The sequence below is a fragment of the Aspergillus saccharolyticus genome, assembly GCF_003184585.1.
Source record: "Aspergillus saccharolyticus JOP 1030-1 unplaced genomic scaffold BP01scaffold_10, whole genome shotgun sequence".
In the NCBI taxonomy this organism is placed as follows: domain Eukaryota; kingdom Fungi; phylum Ascomycota; class Eurotiomycetes; order Eurotiales; family Aspergillaceae; genus Aspergillus; species Aspergillus saccharolyticus.
Genome location: NW_020290620.1, coordinates 443,472 through 465,564, shown reverse-complemented (window position 1 = coordinate 465,564; position 22,093 = coordinate 443,472). Strand labels below are relative to the sequence as shown.

The 22,093-nt window shown below is 52.3% G+C and overlaps 10 protein-coding genes across 10 annotated transcripts; 6 read left to right on the top strand and 4 right to left on the bottom strand.

Moving 5' to 3' along the window:
* Window positions 1-68: 68 nt before the first annotated feature.
* BP01DRAFT_316585 (Zn(II)2Cys6 transcription factor domain-containing protein) lies at window positions 69-1,436 on the top strand (the record flags this gene model as incomplete). The annotated part of the gene is made up of 2 exons (XM_025572591.1): window positions 69-249; window positions 330-1,436. Coding segments are annotated over exons 1-2 (1,167 nt in total), but the record flags the coding sequence as incomplete, so codon positions are not given.
* A 310-nt stretch (window positions 1,437-1,746) lies between these two features.
* Window positions 1,747-2,368, bottom strand: BP01DRAFT_390811 (Aldo/keto reductase; the record flags this gene model as incomplete). The annotated part of the gene is made up of 1 exon (XM_025578032.1): window positions 1,747-2,368. The coding sequence occupies exon 1, from the start codon at window positions 2,317-2,319 to the stop codon at window positions 1,747-1,749; it is 573 nt and encodes a 190-aa protein (XP_025432528.1). The 5' UTR covers window positions 2,320-2,368.
* Window positions 2,369-2,478: 110 nt separating this feature from the next.
* BP01DRAFT_355559 (pyridoxal phosphate-dependent decarboxylase family protein) lies at window positions 2,479-4,378 on the bottom strand. Its single transcript, XM_025574725.1, has one exon. The coding sequence runs from the start codon at window positions 4,104-4,106 to the stop codon at window positions 2,568-2,570; it is 1,539 nt and encodes a 512-aa protein (XP_025432527.1). The 5' UTR covers window positions 4,107-4,378; the 3' UTR covers window positions 2,479-2,567.
* Window positions 4,379-4,613: 235 nt separating this feature from the next.
* On the top strand, window positions 4,614-6,858 carry BP01DRAFT_337997 (proline iminopeptidase). The gene is made up of 9 exons (XM_025573309.1): window positions 4,614-4,715; window positions 4,827-5,071; window positions 5,128-5,372; window positions 5,444-5,529; window positions 5,589-5,753; window positions 5,813-5,833; window positions 5,888-6,026; window positions 6,094-6,190; window positions 6,260-6,858. Exons 1-9 carry the CDS (start codon window positions 4,673-4,675, stop codon window positions 6,569-6,571), a joined length of 1,353 nt encoding a protein of 450 aa, XP_025432526.1. The 5' UTR covers window positions 4,614-4,672; the 3' UTR covers window positions 6,572-6,858.
* On the bottom strand, window positions 6,551-9,209 carry BP01DRAFT_355557 (guanine nucleotide exchange factor MON1). The gene is made up of 5 exons (XM_025574724.1): window positions 8,394-9,209; window positions 7,477-8,336; window positions 7,223-7,404; window positions 6,905-7,139; window positions 6,551-6,838 (listed from the first exon to the last, which is right to left on the bottom strand). The coding sequence occupies exons 1-5, from the start codon at window positions 8,989-8,991 to the stop codon at window positions 6,830-6,832; spliced, it is 1,884 nt and encodes a 627-aa protein (XP_025432525.1). The 5' UTR covers window positions 8,992-9,209; the 3' UTR covers window positions 6,551-6,829.
* A 165-nt stretch (window positions 9,210-9,374) lies between these two features.
* Window positions 9,375-15,737, top strand: BP01DRAFT_337991 (cellular morphogenesis regulator DopA). Its single transcript, XM_025573308.1, has 7 exons — window positions 9,375-9,566; window positions 9,645-9,769; window positions 9,828-9,977; window positions 10,039-12,281; window positions 12,396-12,622; window positions 12,674-14,139; window positions 14,193-15,737. The coding sequence occupies exons 1-7, from the start codon at window positions 9,476-9,478 to the stop codon at window positions 15,450-15,452; spliced, it is 5,562 nt and encodes a 1,853-aa protein (XP_025432524.1). The 5' UTR covers window positions 9,375-9,475; the 3' UTR covers window positions 15,453-15,737.
* A 334-nt stretch (window positions 15,738-16,071) lies between these two features.
* On the top strand, window positions 16,072-16,791 carry BP01DRAFT_316565 (uncharacterized protein). The gene is made up of 3 exons (XM_025572590.1): window positions 16,072-16,180; window positions 16,269-16,374; window positions 16,432-16,791. Exons 1-3 carry the CDS (start codon window positions 16,122-16,124, stop codon window positions 16,513-16,515), a joined length of 249 nt encoding a protein of 82 aa, XP_025432523.1. The 5' UTR covers window positions 16,072-16,121; the 3' UTR covers window positions 16,516-16,791.
* A 188-nt stretch (window positions 16,792-16,979) lies between these two features.
* BP01DRAFT_415012 (putative HIT finger domain protein) lies at window positions 16,980-18,197 on the top strand (the record flags this gene model as incomplete). The annotated part of the gene is made up of 3 exons (XM_025579101.1): window positions 16,980-17,323; window positions 17,488-17,675; window positions 17,751-18,197. Exons 1-3 carry the CDS (start codon window positions 17,056-17,058, stop codon window positions 18,195-18,197), a joined length of 903 nt encoding a protein of 300 aa, XP_025432522.1. The 5' UTR covers window positions 16,980-17,055.
* A 146-nt stretch (window positions 18,198-18,343) lies between these two features.
* On the bottom strand, window positions 18,344-20,633 carry BP01DRAFT_355553 (putative glycerol:H+ symporter (Gup1)). The gene is made up of 4 exons (XM_025574723.1): window positions 20,290-20,633; window positions 20,170-20,237; window positions 19,536-20,111; window positions 18,344-19,487 (listed from the first exon to the last, which is right to left on the bottom strand). Exons 1-4 carry the CDS (start codon window positions 20,549-20,551, stop codon window positions 18,498-18,500), a joined length of 1,896 nt encoding a protein of 631 aa, XP_025432521.1. The 5' UTR covers window positions 20,552-20,633; the 3' UTR covers window positions 18,344-18,497.
* A 543-nt stretch (window positions 20,634-21,176) lies between these two features.
* BP01DRAFT_381588 (acylphosphatase) lies at window positions 21,177-21,828 on the top strand (the record flags this gene model as incomplete). Its single annotated transcript, XM_025577318.1, has 5 exons — window positions 21,177-21,191; window positions 21,293-21,323; window positions 21,393-21,405; window positions 21,495-21,564; window positions 21,649-21,828. 5 exons carry the CDS (start codon window positions 21,177-21,179, stop codon window positions 21,826-21,828), a joined length of 309 nt encoding a protein of 102 aa, XP_025432520.1.
* Window positions 21,829-22,093: the final 265 nt, after the last annotated feature.

The following is a 22,093-nucleotide window of genomic DNA, read 5'->3' as shown; positions in this document are numbered from 1 at the left end:
GCGGTCAAGCACCGACTCTCCACTTGTAGTACATAAAGTGGCAGGTGGAAAGCCCCGTATCTGACGCTTAAGGCTGCCACCGTCAGCGGCCGTCGATTGATTGCTCTTTGTTTTAGCTGTAATACCATTTGCCTGGACTCAGAGATGTAGGATGTGGCAGAAAAGATTTAAAGAATCATATTCAGCAACATGGTCTACCGCGGAAGGCCTTCCAAATCATGTCGTGATTGTCGACGGCGTGATATCAAAGTAAGTAGTAGTAGCTGAGATGCTGTTCCCAGATCTGAATATAGTCATATCTTCATAGCCACCATACTCACCGGACACAGTGCGACAAGAAGACAGAGGGCTGCTCTCAATGCTCGCGCGCTGGCCTCGTATGCCCTGGATATCGAAATCCCAAAGAACTGATTATTTTCAACGAATCTGATGCTACCATCGAACGAGTATCGGGTCGACGGCCAGTTCCAATTTCGAGTTCTCCCAACCCGCTATCAACAAGGCTGTTGCCAACGGTTATGCAGCGGGCAAAAGGCCTCTATGTCTCGCAATACGTCAGGGAACTACCCGCCACAAGTATCTTCTCCTTCATGCAAATTTTCTATCCCCCAATCGTCCATCCAATTCCGCTTCTAGAGACGGTAACGCGTGCAATCTTTATGGCAAACTTCTCCTTCTCACACGGGTGCCATGTCGCCCTCTACCAGGCTCGAGCCATGTACGGATCAGCCCTGAAGATGACCCGGAAGGCGATCCAGCTGCCGGAAGAGGCTATGCTGGACAGGACTGTGTTTGCTGTAATCTTGATGTGCGTTTTCGAACGACTCGCAAATTTCGGAAATGATGCCCTGGTCAATCCTCACAGCCATTTGAGTGGCGCATGTGAATTGATGTCATTGAGGGGCAACACGCAGTTTGCCAACAGGCATAGTCCTATCATGCTCTTGCATCTGACTGAGATTGTGGTGCTTGACTGTCTCGCAAGGGAGGTTGACGCGCCGCTGCAATTTCTGGCTCTGAGACGCATGGCTGCCGAAAACGGCGTGGATACATCCGCCTTGAAATGGAGATTCTGGGACATTATGCTGCGCTACGTGCAGCTGGAGAGCTCCTTGAGGTTGGGTCTTTGCTCAGAAGCTATGCTTCGTGCAAACCAACTCGATGCTGAACTCGAAGATCTGGCATGTGGGTTGCCATCTTTCGTCTCGAGAAGGAAGAGCCCAGCGCCTTTAAATCATTCTTCTATTGGTCCTGTTATCTACCCCGACAGCCTGTCCCTGATGCGGTGGAACAATATCCGCGTGGTTCGTCTCATATTAGCTAAGATCATACGGGAGCAGTTCGCCCAGATAATATCGTCGTCATCCGATCATGCTTCGACTGCCCACTGGCTGTGCGAGTCAAATCGGAGAGCCGTCGATCTCGCCGCCGACATACTATCTTCGTGCTCAGCTCGAATTCTTTCTTCGCAGCAGCCTTCTGATCTGACCTTGACTACTTTACTCTGGCATCTATACGTGGTCAGAACACATGGGCCATTGTTGAGTGACCTGCAGTCATCCCTGAATGAGCAAATGCTCCGACTGTCGACAATGCAAGCCCCAGGTCAGCGAGCCATTCTGCAAAAAATGCCTGTTGCTCCTGATGAGACATCGATCATCAACGTTTGGGCAATGTGGCTCAAATTTGGCAGGAACGAATTCCTCATTTGACATCTGAACGAACTAAAGATTGAGATATGACTTGCTAATACTCATTCAACCTGGCCGCAGCGGGGGGAAACCTCGCCCCCGCCACTGGATGCTCCTCAAGGATGATATTGATCCTCTCCAGGTCACCGTCGGTCAACTCGACATCTTGTACATTCTCCAACACTCGTGCCTCGGACCGCGCACCTGGAATAGGTACGATAACCGGCATTCCCGGCCTCTTGCTCTGAACCCTCAGCCACGACAACGCCAGCTGCGCCACCGTGCACCCCTTCTCCTGGGCGACCTTTTCCAACGCCTCCACCAACCCGCGATTCTGTGCAATACTCTCCGGCTGAAAGCGCGGTACCGTGCGGTGATGCGTCTCTGGTAGGTCATCCACGGACTTGATCGTCCCCGTCAGCATCCCCGCACCCAGCGGCGTGTGAGCCACCAAAACGATCCCATTCTCCGCACACGCCTGGGCCACCCCGTTGTCAAACACCTCTCTCGACCACAGACTGACCTCCGCCTCGACCATGTCGATTTTCGTCACCCGCGCCGCCCGCCGGATTGTCTCGGCCCGGACCTCGCTCAACTGGATCCCTCCAGCGAGCTGGGTGATCCACATTCAGGAATTGTTGGGATCGGTTGTGGTTCGGAAGGTGTATGTGTATAAGGGCACGCTGGGTGTTTCCACATAAACGCACACGTCCACAAGGTAGCAACTGGAGAGAGAAACGACGGGGGGAGTCAAGAATGCCGCATACAGTAGAGAGAAGAGTGTCGGAGAAGAGAAATTAGATTAGATTATCAGTCTTGTGGTCATTACAAGTTTAGATCGTCGGAATCAACAGCTCAGCGCAGCACCACACACCCCTAAGCACTCTCATCAGCCACACTTTGCAGCACATGCGTCACCAGCGCGAAGTCTCTCTCTTCCTCCGCCCGCCAATTCGAGATTGCAATGCGACAAGCGGGCCTCCCATCCCACGAGGTACCGGAGACGAACATCTTCGAAGTGGCGTTGATGCTATTTGCCAGACCCCCGTTCAGGATGTCGTCCTTTGCACTGAACAGTACGACCATGTAAGTTTGATCGAGTAGCGCCTCTCTGCTGCCAGCCGCCGGCAGGACATTGTACTTTGGATGGTCGTAAAGCCAGCCGGCGATCATCCTCGCAAGGCGAACCTGTCTCTGAAGCATGGTCTTATATCCATTCCGTCCGTACGCGAGGAGGGACGTGTAGACTGGCAGGGCCCTGAACCGCCGGGAATTCTCCATCCCATTGTTCAAAGGCGACGGTATCGACAACTCTCTTCCTCCTCCACCCCCACTTTGGCCACCTGTCAAGTATGCTGCATTCGCATTCTGGAACACATTCATCGCCTCTGCCGGGTGGCGGGACAGGACGAATCCACAGTCATACGGCACGTTGAGCAGCTTGTGCGCATCGCAGGCGATCGAATCCGCCAGTTCCATCCCCTCACATCCGCGGGTGAGAGAGGCGAACTCGGCAGTGGGAGGGTCCAGAATGCGAGCGAATATCCCGAACGCGCCGTCAACGTGAAGCCACGCGCCGTACTTGTCGCAGAGTGCGCGCAGTTGCTGCATTTCCTGCAGGCTGGATGTGGCAAACTGTCCCGTGTTGACCTCGCCGCAGGATACGGCGACTATGCTGGCCTTGTGCGGAGCTGCTAGCTCCATCTCGAGGCGCTCCAGGTCAAATCGGAGGGGATTATCGTCCCGGCAGATGTTCCTGACATTTGCGCGTCCGATGCCCAGGATGCCAGCAGCTTTTCCTAATGAGGAATGAGGTAGGGTTGAGAGCACCTGCACCCCGGACAGCCCTGCCGCTTGCATAACCTCGAACAAGCCATGTTCGCCCACACTCTTGATGGAGAGGCCCTTACGCTCGGCGGCGGTTCGGAGAACGAATTCTCGTCCGCAGGCCAATCCTTGGACATTGCTGGCGGTGGCTCCTGTGGTGAAGGTGCCATTGTGCCAGTGGCGTCTGTCCAGTCGTAGTAGGTCTACGAGCAGGCCCAGGGCACAGTGCTCGACGTCGGTTGCGATGGTATGCTCTGTAAGGTGGACTTGGACGTTCTGATCGTACGCAGAGACAATGTTATCGGCGAAGAGGGCGGCCGGAGTGATGCCGCCAGTGACGAAGCCGTAGTAGTTGGGGCTTATACTGCTACGGTTGAAAGCAGGTACCATGTCGTCCAGAACATGTTTGGTGGCCCAATCGAAGCCCAGTCCATCATCGGGCAAAGTCTGCGGCAAAGAGTCTCTGGCCCGAGCAAGAGCAGTGGCATCCGGTAGAACGCCTGGTTCCCATGTTTGAGTCATTTTCCACAGGTCTTGCTGCAGGATACCCTGCTCTTGCGCTGTCTTCTGGACATCTTCGAGATACATCATGCTGACAGGGAGCTCGAGTCAGGACCACAAGATGGAGTTCAATGTGCTTCGAGTGAGAATATATACCGCTGGTATATTAGTAGAGTTGTGGACAATGCCTAGTGCTAAGTAGTGTGCTTGACTCCCAATGCGGGTATATATTGTGGATTCAAATCGGGATCTGGAGGTTCGGCTGTACCTGCCACTCCGAGCTGTCTAGACAATGATCGGGCTTTGGATGAGATTGAGATGATACCATTGTAACAAATAATAATTGACTCACATAATGTGGAAGCTTAAGATTCCCAAACGAGCACCTCTTGTCAGAAAGAAAGTCTGTTCATTCGTTCAGGCTGATAGAAAAGTGGAGATCTGTTAGCGGGAGAAAGAGAGAGAGAGAGAGAAGATACGGAGGAGCGAAGGCTAGCGCCGGCGCAAGACCGCTTCTCCCCGTAATCGCAATCCCGGCCCACTAAAACAACCGCCGCCGATTGTAGTTCCTCCCCATCAACAACTCTCTTTCCCCTTTGCAGATTAAAGCCCAATCTTGTCTGCTGGAAAGCATTCACTGCAGGTCCAGAACAATGGCTGCCAAGCTGATTGATCGGAAGTTTCACAACGTCCCAGGTATGTCTAGTCGTCTTCTCTTTTTGTAACTAGCACACTGCATGCCATGACAGCATGTATCTCCACCTAGAAAAGAATGCTGACGGGTGGGGACTGCTTCTGCATCGCCAGGGAAGCTTCGCGTGGCCGAGCTGTTCTTTGACGTTCCTCTCAATTACACCAACCCCAATGAGGGCAACCTGAGGCTCTTTGCTCGAAGCGTCCGGCGTCTGGTTACTCCAGTCGAGCCCAATGCCGGCAGCAACGACGACAAGCAGCTTCCATGGCTGGTCTACTTGCAGGGTGGCCCCGGGTTCGGATGTCGTCCGCCCCAGGAATTCGGCTGGATCAACACCGTTCTTGAGAAGGGCTACCAGGTATGTCATCTCACACGATCTTCTGATCCGTAATCTCACGCTCATTGATCACGTAGGTCCTATTCCTAGACCAGCGCGGTACTGGCCTCAGCTCGACCATCACGGCGAGCACACTGGCCCGCCAAGGTAATGCAGTGAAGCAGGCGGAGTACCTGAAGCAATTCCGTGCCGACAACATTGTCCGGGACTGTGAGGCCGTTCGGCGGTGCCTCACGACCGACTATCCTGAAGACAAGCGCAAATGGAGCGTGATCGGCCAGAGCTTCGGGGGCTTTTGCATCACATCCTACCTCTCCATGTTGTGAGTCCAGCCGGCCTATGGACAGTATAGCCCGGGAAACATACGATGCTGATGGTACCTACAATTGAAAGTCCTGAAGGGCTCTCCGAGGCCTTCATTTGCGGCGGTCTGCCGCCGCTGGTCAATGATCCCGACCCTGTTTATGCGCGTACATACGGTACGCCTCCTCCTCCTCCATCTCTCCCATTGACGCGGACACTAGCTGATTCCGAGCAGAGAAGGTCCTCGAGAGAAACAAGGCGTATTATGCAAAGTTTCCTGAAGACGTTGAGCGAGTCAAGCGGATCATGCAGCATCTCAAAGACAGCGAGGTTGCTCTGCCCTCTGGCACGCTCACCCCGGAGCGATTCCAGCAACTGGGTATCGCTTTCGGCATGCACGGTAAGCCACCACGCTACCATTTTTGCTTCTTGTCTCGCTACTAATATTTATATGTACAGGTGGCCTTGACAGCGTCCACGGTAAGGTTGCCATCTTTAAACTGGGAGTCTCGCTTCAAACTAATGATAGCATAGATCTTGTGCTACGCGCCTCGAACGATCTAGACGTGTTCGGCTTCCTCACCCGCCCAACCCTGACTTCAATCGACAGCCACGGTGGCATGGACAACAACGTCATCTATGCCATCCTGCACGAGGCCATCTACTGCCAGGGGTGAGAACAGGCCTTATGCCGATCTAGGTATCCCTTCAAGAACCGACTAACGCGCCTGCCTGTATAGACAAGCCTCCAACTGGTCTGCAGACAGATACCGTGCCACCAACACCAACTTTCACATCAACACGAGTCTCCCAGAAATCCTTTTCACTGGTGAAATGGTAAGCATGGATACCAATTCCTAGGATCAAAGACGGGAGTAATCATGCTGACGGATCAAACCCCGACAGGTTTACAAAGACATGTTCGATTCGTACACGGAGCTCAACCAGATCAAGGAAGCAGCAGACATCCTCGCAGCCACAAGTGACTGGGCCCCGCTCTACGACGAGGCCCAGCTGGCGCAGAACGAGGTCCCTGTCTACGCGGCCACCTACGTCGACGACATGTACGTGCACTTCGACCTCGCACAGAACACGGCCGCCAAGATCAAGGGCACCAAGCAGTTCATTACGAATCTCATGTACCACAATGCTATTCGGGCAAAGTCGGATGAGGTGTTCCAGCAGCTGTTCGCCATGAGGGAGGATACCATTGACTAAGACTCGTGCATACAAAAGGATTTAGCGGTGCATGTTACCAGACAGGGCGTCTAGAATAGCCGGATCGTCTCTCCATCTTCATTGTAGCTGGCGTCTTCATTGCATTGAGACAACATCAAGCGGCATGAGTCCTAGTATGTGCGTGGTACACATACCAGTTGTCAGTCTATATACATAATCTGTATGCGGGGCTGAGACGGTCGTGTTCTATGGTTCCTTTCCGCCTTCGCCGTCAAAAGGGGGGGAGGGAAATGTCGCTCAAAAAACCTAAACAAGTCGAATCCGTTAGTTGATTTGTAATCTTGTAGTACAAGGAACTCTTCATAAACATACTGCACCGCCAATGATGAAAAGCCGCTCTTCTTCTTGTCGCACCCAATCGATGATCTTACTCGCGCTCTGAGCCAAGGCATTGCGATTCGCATTCGCGCCTGCCACGCAGTAGAGCTCAAACAATGAGGTTACCCATGCGAAGGAGCTCGACGACTGGGACACGCAATGGTGGACCTTCACATGTGTATGTTTGGCATGGATGCTGGCGTGGAGGTTATTGTAGGTTGACATCAGTCTGCGAGTTTGTTCCCGTCAGTTTGCAGCCCTCCTACCATTCCCACAGCGCATGTGGCTTGTGATGTGAAGCAGGAGCCTTACCTTCGACGTCGCGACACGGTTGAGAATTCCGGGTCGTAGGAAGACATGGTGAATTGGACATTTGCCCGGGACTTATACAGAAAGTGGTGTATGACAGTGCCCGGGACGATGTCCGTGGGGCTGGGACGGCCTCTGTCAATGGCTTCTTTGATGATCTTAATGCTCCCGTTTTTCTCCATTTGCTGTTGTAGGGTTAGGGTCATATCTTAGCCTTGAAGGTTTGGAAGTGAGGTGAAATTCAATGTGCCACGTACCTCGATGAACGCGTTGCGCATGCCTTGCAATTCGAAAAAGCTTTCCTTGTCGGCGCTGATCAAGACGATTGCCACAGATTCTTCCTTGGTGGTTGTGTCGTCCGCGGTGGTTCCCTCATCTCGGAGATCGAGGAAACTGACGTACATATACAGGTACCCGCTGCTGTTGAACCCTGGGAGGCAGACGGGAATCCAACTTTCGCCGCCACCGGCTTTGACAGCCTCGGCCTCGAAGATCATGTTGAAGAGGAGTTGTAGGTCCCCAGGATGTAAGGAGTGCTTTTTGGGTCGAACAACGTTGACGAGCCGACCACCGGCAACTACTAAGCCATAGAGCAGGCTGCTAACCTTTGTCTTTAGCAGAGTGTTGTTGATGGCCTGGCGGTGGGACTTGCGGATTTTCAGGCATTCCAACGCCGAGAGTAGGGTAGAAGGAGATCCTCTGGTGAAGCTATCAGCCAAAGTGGACAGCAGTGTCTCCGATCCTTGAAGCGGTCGCTTCAAATCGGTCGAAGGGCGAACAGAGAAAAGATGAGTGAGAGATGGCAGAGTCAGCGTAGACAGTATTTGCATGTACAGGGCTTCCAATTGCAGTCTGAGTTGCGTATCACTCTCGAGCATCCGACTGATGGCTACAAGATATAGTGGGCCCTTGGTTACAATCACAAACTTGGTGTCCCCTGCGGAAAAGCTGCTCAGAGGGGCCTTGGCGCCCTCATAGAACGAGATGATCGTTTGAATGACACCGATATATGTAGATATAAGTCCCCCGTCGCCATGTCGCGTCCATATCGGCTTACCAGCAGCCGAGAGTATCAGGTAGTGCTTTCGCTTAGCCTTCCAGTTTGCAAGAACTTGCTCTGCATTCAAGCATCGTGATTAGCCCGAAGAAACGTCAGCTAGTATTTCAAACGCACCTTCCTTTTCCCCCTCCTCACCCACATCTCCCACGGGCTCAAACTCGCTTGTGAAATCATCCTCCACGTCATCCGTCCGAAACTCCGGGAACTGCAAGAGTCCCGTGCTATGCTTGCGGATAAGACCGGTATCGGTTGCGACGAAATCACCAAAGACGTTCTCCACATCGCCTATATCTCCTTGAGGTCCTGAGCTCCTCACACTTGAGGTGTCCGCAGTCTCGCTTCCCCTGGAGCTAGTCAAATGACTAAGACTAGCCTTCGCCCTCAGCGTCTCTGAAACCTGCCGCACAACGTGACTCTCATTCCCTGCATCGTGGCAACCAATGTCCGTCAAGGAGACGGCCGTTGTGGCCCTAGACTGCAGATTCGTAGGTGCTCCAGGGCGAGAAATCCGTATCGAGGCCTCTCCTTCGTCCAAAAGGCGTAATGTATTCGGGCGCGGGGGCAAGGGCGGGGGTCGCTCTTCCTGAGCTGGATCGGATTCGTGATCCGAGGAAACGGTGCGCTGTTGTGGTGAAGACGGCGGCGAGTGCTCGGAATGCTTGGACTCATCACTTGATACGTCCTGCGCTGGTCCATCGGCCGTCGAGTTCATGTTCGTCGGCTCCGGCGCATCGAAGGCCGTTCCAACCGGTGATGCGTGTCCGTGCACGATGAAAACCGAATCCGCCTGATGGAAAGATAAATCGTTATGTCGCTGTGATCAACTGAAGCACGGCATATGCGCTTGAAACCATAATACACATTGTGGTAGAAGATGCCCCTGAGCGTCGACGACGAGGCTGGTTGTCGAGTGCTCGTGTTAGACCAAGGGTGGAGAGGAGGGGAGGGACGAGTAAATAGTGACGAACGTGCCTTGCTTTGACGTGGAGCACGGGATCGACCCGGCGGAGTTTCCGACAGGCGGGCGACCGACGCCAGATAAACGGAAACATGTCCGCCTGCTGGCCTGGGATCGATATTCCCCAACCAACTAATCCATAATCCACATGCTAACTTGATGATTTAAATCAAATCATGACGAACTGCGATCGACAGATACCCGCCCAGGACATCATCGACTACCCGACATTCTCACAATGAGCCTTGATCCGAGCTCGTTTCCGAGGTCGCACTCCCCCGCAAGCTCCGAAAGCTCTCTTACGCGGTCCCGACTACGGGGCAAGGAAGGTCGGTGATTTGCGCCCTGCGTTCTTGTATTACTATTGCAATCATGCAACTCAGACTGATAGATCTGGTTTACTCTAGAGCCCTTGAGAAAAGACAAGAATTACCGCCGTTATGCGTCGACCGTCGAGCGAGCCCTGTCGTTGTTCGATACCGCTCTGCAGGAGTGGGCGGATTACATCTCCTTCCTGAGCCGACTTTTAAAAGTACAACCATCCTATCCTTAGAGCAGTCGAGTAGATGGTGCTGATACTAGCTGTATAGGCGCTGCAATCCCACCCGACGGATATTCCCATAGTTCCACACAAAGCACTCGTTTCCAAGCGGCTTGCGCAATGCCTCAATCCTTCCTTGCCGTCGGGCGTGCACCAGAAAGCGTTGGAAGTATACTCGTACATATTTGCTTTGATCAAGGTCTGTCTCCCCGTTTTGAAGCCAAAAATTTCACTCGCTAACCGCTAGTACTGCCTCGTAGCCGGAGGGTTTGTCGAATGACTTGCCATTGTACATGCCAGGCATCGCGCCAACGCTCACATTCGCATCCCTCACTGTCCGGCCGCTCTTCCTAACGCTGGTGGAAACGCATATATGCAGTCTAGAGCCATGGGCTATCCGTCCGGCATTGAAGGCCATCATACTGGCTCTGCTTCCCGGACTAGAAGAAGAGACAAGCGATGACTTTGAACCCACACTGCGACTGATCAACAAGTTCCGCGACATTGCTAGCGCCATGGAGACACAAAAAGCTGCGGGATCTGCTACCTCAGGAGGCCATTATTTCTGGCAATGTCTTTTCCTAGCCTCAATCACAAGTCCTAGTCGACGTGCTGGTGTCCTCGCCTATTTGAGTCGCTATCTCCCAAAACTGGGCAACACAGATCGCCGGCCGTCCAAGGATTTGTCGAATGACCCCATGGACAGTCAAGAAGCTATTTTAGCTGCGGCAGAGTCAGTTATAGTTCCCGAGCCTGGGCTGCTCATACGCTGTTTCGCGACCGGTCTCGCCGACGAGCAGGTACTCGTTCAGCGGAACTTTCTTGATTTACTAGTCACCCACTTGCCGCTCAGTTCGCCAATCCTGCAAGCAAAAATCACCAGTGACGACCTTCAAAGACTCATCGCAGCAGCTGTAGGAGTGGTTGCCAGGCGAGACATGAGTCTGAATCGGAGATTATGGGCCTGGCTTCTCGGGCCTGAGTCCTCGAACGAGCATCCATCATTCGAAGCTCGCAATTCTGTCTCGGAGGGCACAGATCAATCTTCAAGCGATCGGAAAGAGCTCTCACCCTCGGAGTACTTCAGCAGATTCGGGCTGACCCCACTGGTCAGAGGCCTCCTGCGAATGATTGAGCATGAGACTACCGTGCCGTCGGAGAAGACGAAGCCATTTCGGATCTCGCTATCATTGCTGGACAGATGGGAGGTCGGTGGTTACATCATTCCGGAAATATTCCTGCCAATCATCCGAAGTGTGCAAGCATTTGGACAGGGAGCTTCGAAAAGTCAATTCGAGGAAGTCTATCGAAGTGCCAGCTCATTCTTCGACGGCGTCGAAAGCGGCGTCATTTTTTCGGAACTCCTCCGTCTCATCGACTGGAAGTCTCAAGACTTCTCTTCCAAAATGGACGACATACTGAATAATTTGGAGCTTGCTCACTTTATACTCGAGAATTTCAACGTTCGAGAAGAGGACATGATTGCAATTCACATCCCTCTGTTGACCTTGTCCACTATTGTCAAAATGAGGGAGCTATCCTCGTTAAGCCACTCGGCAGCGAGTCTGGACCAGCTGCAACTTATTTCAGCAGCATTGTTGAAAGTCATGGACTCTCTGACAGATTTACTGATCGAGAGGTCCTTCACAAGAAAACCCGACGCACCCAAAGCAGGAGACAAGTCAAGTGTCGATATGGCTGAGTCTGACATTCTGAGCACAATCCATACCTTCTACGATCAAAGCAAAAACAGCCTCGATCCACAACCTGTACCATTCGCTCCAAAACAGCTGGGCGAGCTGATCATTCGAAATGCACATGAACAAGCCATCGCCGCTCTCGAAGAGCAGACGAACACCACGCGATTGCACGATCAGATCAATCTCCTCATTGTGTTACTGAAGAAGCTCCCGCGAACGCGGATTTTGCGCGACAGACGCCTATATCTTTCGCTATGTAAACGTGTTGACGCCGACCAAGTTCAGAAATCCACCGCCTGCTTTGCTACTATCTCGTCAATCGCCTCTGCAGTCACCAATCTGTATCTCATCAATACCACAGGTTACTACATCAGCTATGAAGATGTATCAGATGTTATTCCCGCGCTTGTTGAACGATTGTGGCAATTTCTCTCCCCAATGAGTCCAAAATTTCATGTTGAAGCGGTCCGTTGTTTGTGGCAATTGCACTCCGTCTCTTGGTCGGACCATCTTGTTGAAGCAGCTTTAACATCCTTCATGGTTGGATCGGTGTCCTCAGCGCCTTTTAAGGGACTGACAGGCGAGCAACTCGGAAGATATTTTGTCCTATGGAACCACAGTCATCAAGGCAATTATGAGCTTCCACCTAAGCGCCTTTCGAGCTCTCTTGAGTCGGGGAAAGGGTATCAAGCTTCAATGCTTGAGCGCCCACTTTTCATCGTTCTGGATCTCCTCTCCCAACCTTCAAACGAGAATTCGCGGGTCGTCCAACGTTGGCTTCAGGATCTGCCATCGATGCACAAGTAAGTTGTTTGCCTTTCTTTTGCCTGACGAGGCAATAATCGCCCTAGAACGAAAACGCTCGGACTGTATTGAAGTCTTCTCTGTCTCTGATTCAAAATACTGACCAAAGATAGGGTTTTCCGTATAGTAGTTTCAAGGCTCGATCGTCTCTTTCACGCGAATCTTGAGGAACAGGGCGAAGAAAATCAAGCCGTGTCACCCGATGACTATAGAGAATGCGACTATCTGCTTCGGACAATCTCTAACATAATCTCTACACTTTCCCACAACGGTTGGGTTACGCTTCTCACCCAGACGCTGTCGCAAACCGACAAGCGCATAGATGTGCATGCCTCAGAAGGTGTGTTGGGATGTCCCCAAGCCCCAAGATATTATTCTGACATCTCTGCAGACAGTGCTGGACTCCAGAGCCTTCATACCATCATCTTTCAAGCCAGTCTGAAAGTGATCAGCGAGCAGACAGCGACAAGTGCTCACGACTCGGACACAATCAGACTCCAACAAACTTCATTGCTCGTCATGCGGCAGCTCCTCTTGGGTCCTGCAGCTGAAGAGGTGATTGAGTCTGGAATAGACACATTCCTGGTTGACAAACTCTCTTCTTTCCTCGATCATGGCGCGAATGATATCATCCAAGGAGACTTGATAGATACTCTTCTCGCAGCGCTGAAAGTCCGCTTTGCGCAAGCATATCTGCCACCTCCTCCTCCCAGACCGAAACACAACCGGACAAGCTCTCGTGAGCGCTTGACAAGTCCCTCGATTTTGTCTTTCACAAGTGACAAGCCAGAGAGAATACCTGCGTTGCCTGCCCTACCGCAACCGCCTCAACAACTTCTCGAATGCCTTCTCAAAGGCATTGGCTCCAAAAATTCTAGGGCAATTGTGGATAAGTGGACTGTCCTTCTTTGTGAAGTCCTCCCATTGTACGCGGGGTCAATATTTCAAATATTGTTGATGCTTGTCGAGTCGCTCTGTAAAGAGATTCAACTTTGCTATGCGAGCCTGCAACTCGCATTTAAGCGTACGGAAGGTTGGCCTGATGACCGATCGGAGTATGCCACAATTGCTCTCCTGAGCGCTCTCGAAACCTGCATTGCTACTGCCCATGAGCGATTGCTGATTGAGGAGGCAAACACTCCCGCTGTCAAGAGCCCTGACCACAACCATGGATTCTTTGGCAATATGGTCTCCGGGGTGTTCTCTTCTGAATCGAACCACACGCGGACGGCGGCAGCGAATAACCGATTGACTGTTTTGCTCTGCTTCCAGGATGCCGTGAGGCTTTGCTTCACTATCTGGTCTTGGGGTGCCGTGGAGCGGAGTACATTACCTCAAGACGCAGAATCAATAGCCTCGTTCCAATACACGTCTCTGCGCATGAGGAATAGATCGCGTCGAATTCTTGAACATCTCTTCGATGCAGAGGCACTTGAATGTCTTGAAACCGCTGTGGAAATGTGGACGAAATCTGACAGCGAGACCTCGTCATTGATTATGAGCCTACTCCACACTTTGGACGGCTCAAGACCGAAGATCGCTATCCCAGCTGTGTTCAATTCCATTTATACAAGGACCAATCCAGCAGCGTTAGAGCCGAGCCGCAAGTCGACATTGACGGCAAGCCTCACTGAATCCGAATTAGCCGGATTTCTGGTGGCATATGCCAGGTCGCTCGACGACGATGTGCTCAATGAAATTTGGGCCGATTGCACCACATTCCTTCGCGATGTGCTGAGCAACCCATTCCCACATCGACAGATTCTCCCACGGTTGGTTGAGTTCGCAGCGATCCTTGGGGCGAAATTGGAGAATACCAGCTTCGGTGAGGATCGACGAATGAGAAAAGAACTCGGGGTATGCAACGACATCCTGGCTTATTCTCCGAAGCACTTGCTAACTGATAATAGGACGTACTTCTTCGTCTTTTGACTGCAATCTGGACGAGCAAGCCCATGGGTCTTGCACAAGAGTCTTCCCTAAGCCGCGGGTCTGTTGACTACGACAGTTCGCCCTCACCGAACATCGGACCTGACGACATGCTCAGCATTCTTGCGACATCTATGCCTGCATTCACAGTCACGCTCGCTGATTCTGACCGGATTACTTCTGCAGTAACCGGCATTTCCACGAATGTGATCGGACCCCTCTTTCGCTCGCGACTTTTCCCGAACAACCTCAACCATAATTTTATGACTCTGTTCCAGCACATAGCTAAAGTGCCGTCGGCTGCTAAAGTTTGGAGAAAAGACATAGCAGATGCATTCAATGACCCTAGATTCTTTGGAATGCAAATGGATTTGGTTCGGGACGGATGGCTGAGCCTCTTGCGACAGTGGGTTCTCGCAGACAAGGATCGCTTGTCTGAGGTGCTGTCTCGCCTCCCGCCGCCGAGTACAGCAGGTATTATGTTTGGTGTCGGGGCGTCTGCTGCTCGACTGGAAGCTGACCGCAAAGCGCAATTGAACCTGCGCCGCATCAGTCTGCTCATCTTGTCTGCCAACAGTGACTACTATATTGGAGAATTACCCGCCCTTTTGCAGAAACTGGAAGACCTACTTGGGGCGACGAGTACTTCGTCCCCATCCTCAACAACTCGCGCTGAAATATTCATGGCTCTGCGTGCTCTCGCACTTAAAAGCTCTGCGACAGCACTTTCCACCTTCTGGCCACTCATCAATGCGGAACTGCAGGAAGCTATATCTGCCGTGCCGCTGGGACCGCAACAAGAGGTGTACAATCCATATGCGTTGCTGCAGGCATGCAAGTTGTTAGACACGCTACTCGTACTCGCACCGGATGACTTCCAACTTCTAGAGTGGCTTTATGTCACCGATACCATCGACGCTATCTATCCACCGGAGCGCTTTGAGCCAATGGCGCTTGCGGACGAAGTCTCTCAGAGCTTGGGCATGCGCGGAGTTACATCGACTGATGGGGCTGGAGAAGCGGCTAACCTCAGTCAAGGGGTGAAACAACCGAGTCTCACTGCGGACTGGCTTCGGGAGACAGCTAAGGATGAGATTGTCGATCGGGTACTTCGGCCATTCTTCGACCAGCTTAGCATTCACGCATTTGAAAGCACTTACAGCATGGGTCAGCCACGGTTGGATGCCTGCTTGAATGACTTGTTGGCGGACATCTTCGACGAAAGCACCATGGCCAATTAGGGTTCCGCGGCTGCTTGGGGTTATTGTTGATGCATAGCAGTCTGCTTTGTCTATTATGGCCAGCAATCTAATTTAGTTGCGAGAGGCACGCAACAGCGCGCATTCATCTATATTGGGATAGAAGTGGCATTTTCAGCGATCGAGGTGTTGGGTGTCAAGGCGTCAGTCCACATGTATCCGTTTAGACGCGGTAGCAATCAGTCTGTTAAAAATAGCTGGAATTCTATGATGGAATATTCTGGAGAAGCGGAAAAGAAAATAAGCCCAAGACGACCGCAAAGCTGGAAATCGGCAATTGACATGAGTAGGTGGGAACTGAAAAATAGAGGTGTCAAAAGTAATTGGGTCCCGGGAGGCAGCAGTACATGGAGAACTTAGTAGTAAACATCCTCGGCCCAACTGGCTGGCCACCAAACGTCACTTTCTCCACCCAAGCTCCCTTTTCCTCCGCATCCACCGCAGACACACTTACTTATACCACGTAAGTCCTCACATGGTCACTTTGATAGCTGTGATTAGCTTTCTTATACTTTTTACTGATCTTCACGCTAGATCTGCCTTCAGTGTCTGACCATGAATGCGACTCGAAGAGTGTTATCGCTGGCACGGCGCGCCGCCGCGACCAAGCCGGTCTTCGTTCCGACGCGGAGCTTTGCGGCCTCATCTTCCATGAAGGAGGCAGCTGCCACTCTACCTGCGAAGAAGCCCGTGGGCGCATTCCGTGGAGGGTACAGCAACCAACCTATGCTAGCACTGCTTGATATCTTTGACATACTTATCTTTTGTCTTGTGGGGCTGACAATTCCTGATTTACAGAATCTTCGGCTTCCTCTCCGGCTCGCTTGCTGCCGGCGTTGCCGTCTATTACTATGTACTGGCCGAGTACAGAATTTCCAATGAGATGTTGACTGAAGATATTTATGTGCGTCCTCCCCTCTGATTTTTCACACCGAAGATACCTTTTGCTAATCGCCGTCAGGCTCTTCAAACGGCTACTCAAAAGCTGCACACCTATATCGGCGAGCTAGAAGCCAAGGTCGACCAACTCAAAAAGACTAAATAACCGGACAGCATATCTACTGCCACGGTCTTCTTTCTTCTTCTCCGTTCTGATATCAAGGGTCTGTTTGTTTCCAATTACTACTTCTGCCGGAGTTCATCGCCCCACGGGCCTTAGCATAGTATTTTGACCTGCTTCCTCAGACGCAGTTTCTGTGGGAACGAGCATCGTAAAATTTCATTGATGAGGGGCTATGTGTATGCTCTCAACGGTATATGCAGATGTTACTTATTCGAGTAAGTCTGGCAGCAGAGATACATATTCAATGTGAGATCAATCCTATATACTTTCGTGAAGGCGAAGATCTGCAACGCGTTGTACTTCGGGGGGGAAACGAGGCGGACTGCTGGCGTCATCGGAATACGAGGCTGCAAACACAGCAAACAATCTACTCACCCACCGCCTTTCGTCGCCGGTCCCATCCCATCTAGTTATTTTTCTCCCGGCTTGCTCTTATCGCCGCCGTCTTTCTCCCTGCTCGGTGGCTTTTCGATAATCGGCCGTTGCAGAATACGAAAAACCTTCCCACCAAGGCAAAGAAGAATGTACCACGTCGAGCTGCTGCCCGGGTCTACGACCCACGCCACCCCGGGCTGGACCTACGTGCCCGATCGAGGCTTCGACCCTGCCAAAGCAGCCATCACACCCACCATCGGCCGCAAACGCGGCATCCGCGACCCCGGCCGAACAGATCTATCCTCCCGACAGACCAACGCGATCGTGCGTCATTTGGCGGAACTCGATCGCGAGAACCATCGTGATGTTCACATTCCCGTTCCTGTGAGGCAGAAAGAGCCTGCTGCTCCGCGAGGTACGATCTTCTCCTCCCTATTTGCTTTCTTCCAGCAGCACGGCGAGCAGTGAGCGCGCATGGCTTCCCAACTCTAGCGACCTATTATATCAATCAGAAATCTCCAAATCCTTCAAGTCTCCCCAAACTAACAACCAACCCATTTGGGTCGCGAATAACAACAGGAACACGCACAAAGACAACCTCTAATGTCCGCCGCATCCTGCAATCCCAAAAGACCTTCCGCAACTACCTCGACGACGAAGAAGCCGCCCTCGCCTCCGCCTCCACGAACCAAACCAACACCACCACGACAACCACCACGACAACCGCCAATCCCCTCAACCGTATTGCAAAACCCGCCTCTACAGCCGCAACGACCCCCTCCTCCCTCCGCCGCAGCTCCACCCCTATCCCCGCAAAAGACACACCATCCCGCTCCACGAAGAAACAAACAGGAACAACAACCGGACCCTCCTCCCGCGCCTCAACAGCCCAGCCAACCCCCTCAGCAGCCCCCGAATCCACCTCTCCCTCAGCAGCAGCAGCCACAACCACCCCCGAAACGGGGGAAGCAGCAGCAATAGCAGAAGAAGAATCCAAACCAAATACCACAACCCTCATCCGCTCCGAGCACGACTCCAACCCTTTACTCCGCTCGTACCTCCCCACTGCCCCGTCGGAGCGCATCATGCAGGCCCTCCTGGCCGAGCCGCCGTTAACCTACAACGCCTCGCGCGCGGGGCCGCCGCTCGCGCCCCGCCGCTCGCCGCGGTATTTTTGCTGCATGTGCGGGTACTGGGGGAAGATACGGTGCAAGAACTGCCATGCGCGGACGTGCGGGTTAACGTGTTATAAGGTACACGAGGATTCGAGGTGTGGGGCGTTCTTTTGATGGTTTTTCTTCTGGGACTGGGTTGTGCTGGGGGCGTGGGTTCAGAACTAGATGTTCAAACGAGTGATAATAAGGAAACTGACTGGGTGCTTTTGTTTTTTCGGTGTCTGGTGCTGGATCATTCCAAGTGATATACCATGTGTCTGTTTTATATATGTATACTACTATACCAAGCCAAGAAGTAATGGAAAGAAACTATATGCTTAGTAGAGCCGACTCAAAATATCAGACTTCGTCTATTTGAGCTGATGATGCGTGATCATTGAGGGAAGAGCAGCGCTGAGTAAGTAGGCGCAAGGATCAGCATTTCAGGTTGATGCCCGCGCGAGCTTCCTCCTCGCGAATCTCAAACATCACCTGAATGCCAACGAATAGCGCACAGCACGCTGAAACGATATAGACAATCCCGGCCCACGAGCCCAAGATCGATGCTAGGAGGCCCTTGAGGCCATCAATTCCCAACGCGAAACCGACCAGGTTGGCCACCATCATCATCAGGACGTTGGCCACAGCCCCAACTCCAGTGATCATCCGGTAAGCTGTAGGGCGCGAGCGCCAGCGGCTGGCAGGGAAGAGCAGCGAGCCGATGACCTCGGGTAGCACGAACAGCGTGATGAGCCAGCCCCACATTAGCAGGCGCAGGTTGATGTCGTGCCAGAGGGCGACGAAGGTGAACACGATGAGCGTGTTGAAGATCTGGCGGCCCTTGGCGGATATCCCCGACGAGTTACCGCGCCCGCGGGGCCCGCTGCCACCGCCGAGGGGCACGTAGAGGTAGCGGATGATCCAGCGGTTGAAGGAGCGGTGCCATGCGCGCCAGAACGCCAGGGGGGAGTAGTTGTTGGAGACGCAGCGGATCATGTTCTCCGGGGGGTCGATACCGTCTACCAGGGCCCAGAAGCGGAAGAAGCGCCAGGGGATGAGGAGCTTGAGCCAGATGATGTGCAGATTGAAGTAGGCGAGCATGCTGAGTTGGCCGGCTGTGTACAGGGACCAGTCGGGCGAGGCCTTGGAGATTGCGACTGCGTAGATGTAGTGGAGGATCAACTCCATTGCAAGCAGCGTGAGAAAGAAGCGGATGCCGTAGAGGGTTGTTCTTGCGGTAGTGAGAGATGGCGGTGCATATCTTTGTTGAGAGATATAGTCATTGAAGGTCAGGATGGGTCCCGTCAAGTAGAGAGGTGCGTAAAGCACATATGCAATATAGTGGCGGCCGTTGAATGCAGAGCGCTCGGCCGGGATGCTGACCCTGTCTCGCTCAGATAGTGCGGCCGGATCGAGTTGCTTCTTCTTATGCTTGTTAGGGGTGGTTTTCATTTGAGATTCACTGGGACTTACTTCAATAGGACTCGAAGCGGGATAGTCCAGGCTCCAGTAATAGTCCATGTTGAAGCTGATCAGACGGAGCACCGTGATGTTGAACAAGATCTCCCAACGTGGAATAATCCCTCCGAACTCGTCCAGGGAACGAGCCCACAGCACTAAAGTGGGCACTTCCTTTGCAGCGTCGACGGAGGGTACCACCAGAGAAGCCAAGCGCTCAAGCGGATAGCCGGCGCAGAGCTCATTGGCGAACAGGGTCGCGATGTTGAAGGTCCAGGTAGCTGCGGGAATATATTTTCGAGGTAGTGATTTGGCGAGTTGATAGTTGATGTAGAGGATCGTGAGAACTTTGAGCGCGGAGATGCCGTGTAGGGCAACGATGAAGACGAAAGCGAAGTAGTAATCAAAAGTTGTCCGCTGTTTGAGACGCGCATCTCCGAGTGCCAGGGTTGGAGAAGTCTTCGTACGGTCTAAGTTGACTGGACTGACATATCGATTGTAGACGCGGCGAAGCAATGGATGGCCGACTAGAAGAATGAGGAGGTAGGGAACGTTCTCGCGGAAACCGGAATACTGCGCGTCCGAATTGTCCTAAACATTCGAACAACATTAATTACAGTTCGAACACTTTCAGCGCGACCATACATACAACTTTGCGACCAGGAATCCATCCGTCCTCGAGTAGGTGGGCATATGTTGCGTAAGTGGAGTGGCTCTCTGCCAAAATCATCAGCCATTTCTCCTCACACGCTCACAGGCACAGATATACCCTGTGACACCCCAATGACAGTGGTGAACATCAACGGCACTGCGACCAAGAAGATGATGTAGTATATATAGAATTCAAAGGTGTTCCATTTCGATGGCGAGGCGTTGCGGGCAATGGCAGCACCGTGGGCATCTTTAGCAGAGGCAGGTCGCGCGTCAGCCGCAGCGACTTTGGCGGGAGTAATTGCAGAGGCAGTGAAACGAGTGTCGAGTGTGTCGAGGGAGTACAATCGCGCAAACCAGGCAATAGGTGAGACAGTCATTCTGGCACCGGCATCTCGTGAGGAGTAGTGTAATTTCTCAGGTGGACGAAGTGGTGGACAAAAGGAACGGAGTGCAAGTGCGGAGAGTTAACAAGAGGAACTCTGGGGGAGATCACCGCCCGACGGTTCCATTTTTGGTTCAGGGGCGGAGCGGAGCGTGTCCTACAGACTAACCCGCGGGCGGGGAGCAGTTCCTCTCATTAGTAACCTTACAACCTTGGTGTGTAAGAGATTTGCATCTTTGGGCAATCAGAGCATATGTATATGTTCATGCCATGCGATGCTTGTAAAGCTATAGTAGCTGTAAAAATTGAATCCATTCCTTATGAAATTGATCGGTACTTACTACGGTATATCCATCCATCGTAGTTTGAGCAGAGAGCATAAAGCATCAATGCTGATTGGCTGCAGGGTGGACAATAACCCGATCTGGAAATTCCCCGCGGCCACGACTGGGCTTACCGGGTTGGGAAAGCGGCCTCGGTGCACCTGTGGATGACTAACCACATCTTCTTCGCATCACGGACTACAAGACACGATATAGTTCGAGAACAAGACATACAACCAGAAAGACTCAATTTCAACACATTTTCTGCTCCGGAAAAGACCCTACTCAGCCGTAAAAATGTCATCTCAACGGGTATGCCCTCTCCAATCCGCCGAGGCTGAAGCTATCTGCCCTCTCTATGCGCACTACGTCATCGGTCTTCATATCTAACCTGCGGTTACTGACCTCAATAGATCGCATTCAAAGTTTCTGGGACCGTGCAAGGTATGTGTTGTCTAGAAGAAACCTTCTCTGGATGGTATAGAGTTTGGGCTTATTTACCATGTCATGCAGGAGTGGGATTCCGGTATGTCCTGCTACTACACCCATATCCAGTCTCTAGGACAGTTTGAACCTCCAGCAAGGAACGTGCTGATGAGACAATCCGGCCTCTAGAGACTTCACGCAGCGACGCGCCACTGAGTATAATCTGAGGGGATGGGTGAAAAACACGCACTGTGGAAGGGTACGTACCGATCCGCAGGCGTTTGGCACCTGTTCATAGTCCTATCTTATGTGAATGCTCATTACCGATACTAAGGTGTCGTAGGTCGAAGGAGAGGCCCAAGGAAGCGAAGAGTCCGTGCAGAAGTTGCTCAAGGACATCAGCAAGGGACCTCGTATGGCACATGTTGTCAAGGTCGAGAAGAAAGAGATTGGCGTAAAGGACGGCGAAGAGAACTTCGCATGCTATAAGACATCAGAGTCGGGATTTGCGAATATCGAGTGATTGGATAGTACGTGTTGTTGGGAGCGTTGCTGTTGTTGTGAATTTGATCTTTATCTGTGTGTTGAGAAGAGAGTCATCATCAATACTGTTAGTAATGCAACTGTCAACAGTGCTATATGGAAAATGGTATACAATGATGGACCACCTCTTTTCGAAAGGGTTGTGTAGACGAAGATCGAACAATACGCCTAGCTAGTTAGTAGTAAAGCATGCTCACGAGATAATTTTCGAAGTTGGTGACAATCTGAAGGTACAGTACATCATC

What these genes read in the sequence shown, in the direction of transcription:
- BP01DRAFT_355557 (XM_025574724.1), bottom strand. Translation starts at nt 8,991, where the DNA reads ATGAACTCGACGGCCGATGGACCAGCGCAGGACGTATCAAGTGATGAG. An exon ending in TGCGCAACGCGTTCATCGAG is followed by an intron (nt 7,405 to 7,476) that starts GTACGTGGCACA and finishes ACCCTACAACAG; the next exon opens with CAAATGGAGAAAAACGGGAG. An exon ending in ACCGTGTCGCGACGTCGAAG is followed by an intron (nt 7,140 to 7,222) that starts GTAAGGCTCCTG and finishes ACAAACTCGCAG; the next exon opens with ACTGATGTCAACCTACAATA.
- BP01DRAFT_355559 (XM_025574725.1), bottom strand. Translation starts at nt 4,106, where the DNA reads ATGTATCTCGAAGATGTCCAGAAGACAGCGCAAGAGCAGGGTATCCTG.
- BP01DRAFT_337997 (XM_025573309.1), top strand. Translation starts at nt 4,673, where the DNA reads ATGGCTGCCAAGCTGATTGATCGGAAGTTTCACAACGTCCCAG. An exon ending in TTCTTGAGAAGGGCTACCAG is followed by an intron (nt 5,072 to 5,127) that starts GTATGTCATCTC and finishes TTGATCACGTAG; the next exon opens with GTCCTATTCCTAGACCAGCG. An exon ending in ACATCCTACCTCTCCATGTT is followed by an intron (nt 5,373 to 5,443) that starts GTGAGTCCAGCC and finishes TACAATTGAAAG; the next exon opens with TCCTGAAGGGCTCTCCGAGG.
- BP01DRAFT_316565 (XM_025572590.1), top strand. Translation starts at nt 16,122, where the DNA reads ATGAAGGAGGCAGCTGCCACTCTACCTGCGAAGAAGCCCGTGGGCGCA. An exon ending in GTGGGCGCATTCCGTGGAGG is followed by an intron (nt 16,181 to 16,268) that starts GTACAGCAACCA and finishes CCTGATTTACAG; the next exon opens with AATCTTCGGCTTCCTCTCCG. An exon ending in TGTTGACTGAAGATATTTAT is followed by an intron (nt 16,375 to 16,431) that starts GTGCGTCCTCCC and finishes AATCGCCGTCAG; the next exon opens with GCTCTTCAAACGGCTACTCA.
- BP01DRAFT_337991 (XM_025573308.1), top strand. Translation starts at nt 9,476, where the DNA reads ATGAGCCTTGATCCGAGCTCGTTTCCGAGGTCGCACTCCCCCGCAAGC. An exon ending in GATCTGCCATCGATGCACAA is followed by an intron (nt 12,282 to 12,395) that starts GTAAGTTGTTTG and finishes GACCAAAGATAG; the next exon opens with GGTTTTCCGTATAGTAGTTT. An exon ending in AGATGTGCATGCCTCAGAAG is followed by an intron (nt 12,623 to 12,673) that starts GTGTGTTGGGAT and finishes ACATCTCTGCAG; the next exon opens with ACAGTGCTGGACTCCAGAGC.
- BP01DRAFT_355553 (XM_025574723.1), bottom strand. Translation starts at nt 20,551, where the DNA reads ATGACTGTCTCACCTATTGCCTGGTTTGCGCGATTGTACTCCCTCGAC. An exon ending in GGATTCCTGGTCGCAAAGTT is followed by an intron (nt 20,112 to 20,169) that starts GTATGTATGGTC and finishes TCGAATGTTTAG; the next exon opens with GACAATTCGGACGCGCAGTA. An exon ending in CCGCTTCGAGTCCTATTGAA is followed by an intron (nt 19,488 to 19,535) that starts GTAAGTCCCAGT and finishes AACAAGCATAAG; the next exon opens with AAGAAGCAACTCGATCCGGC.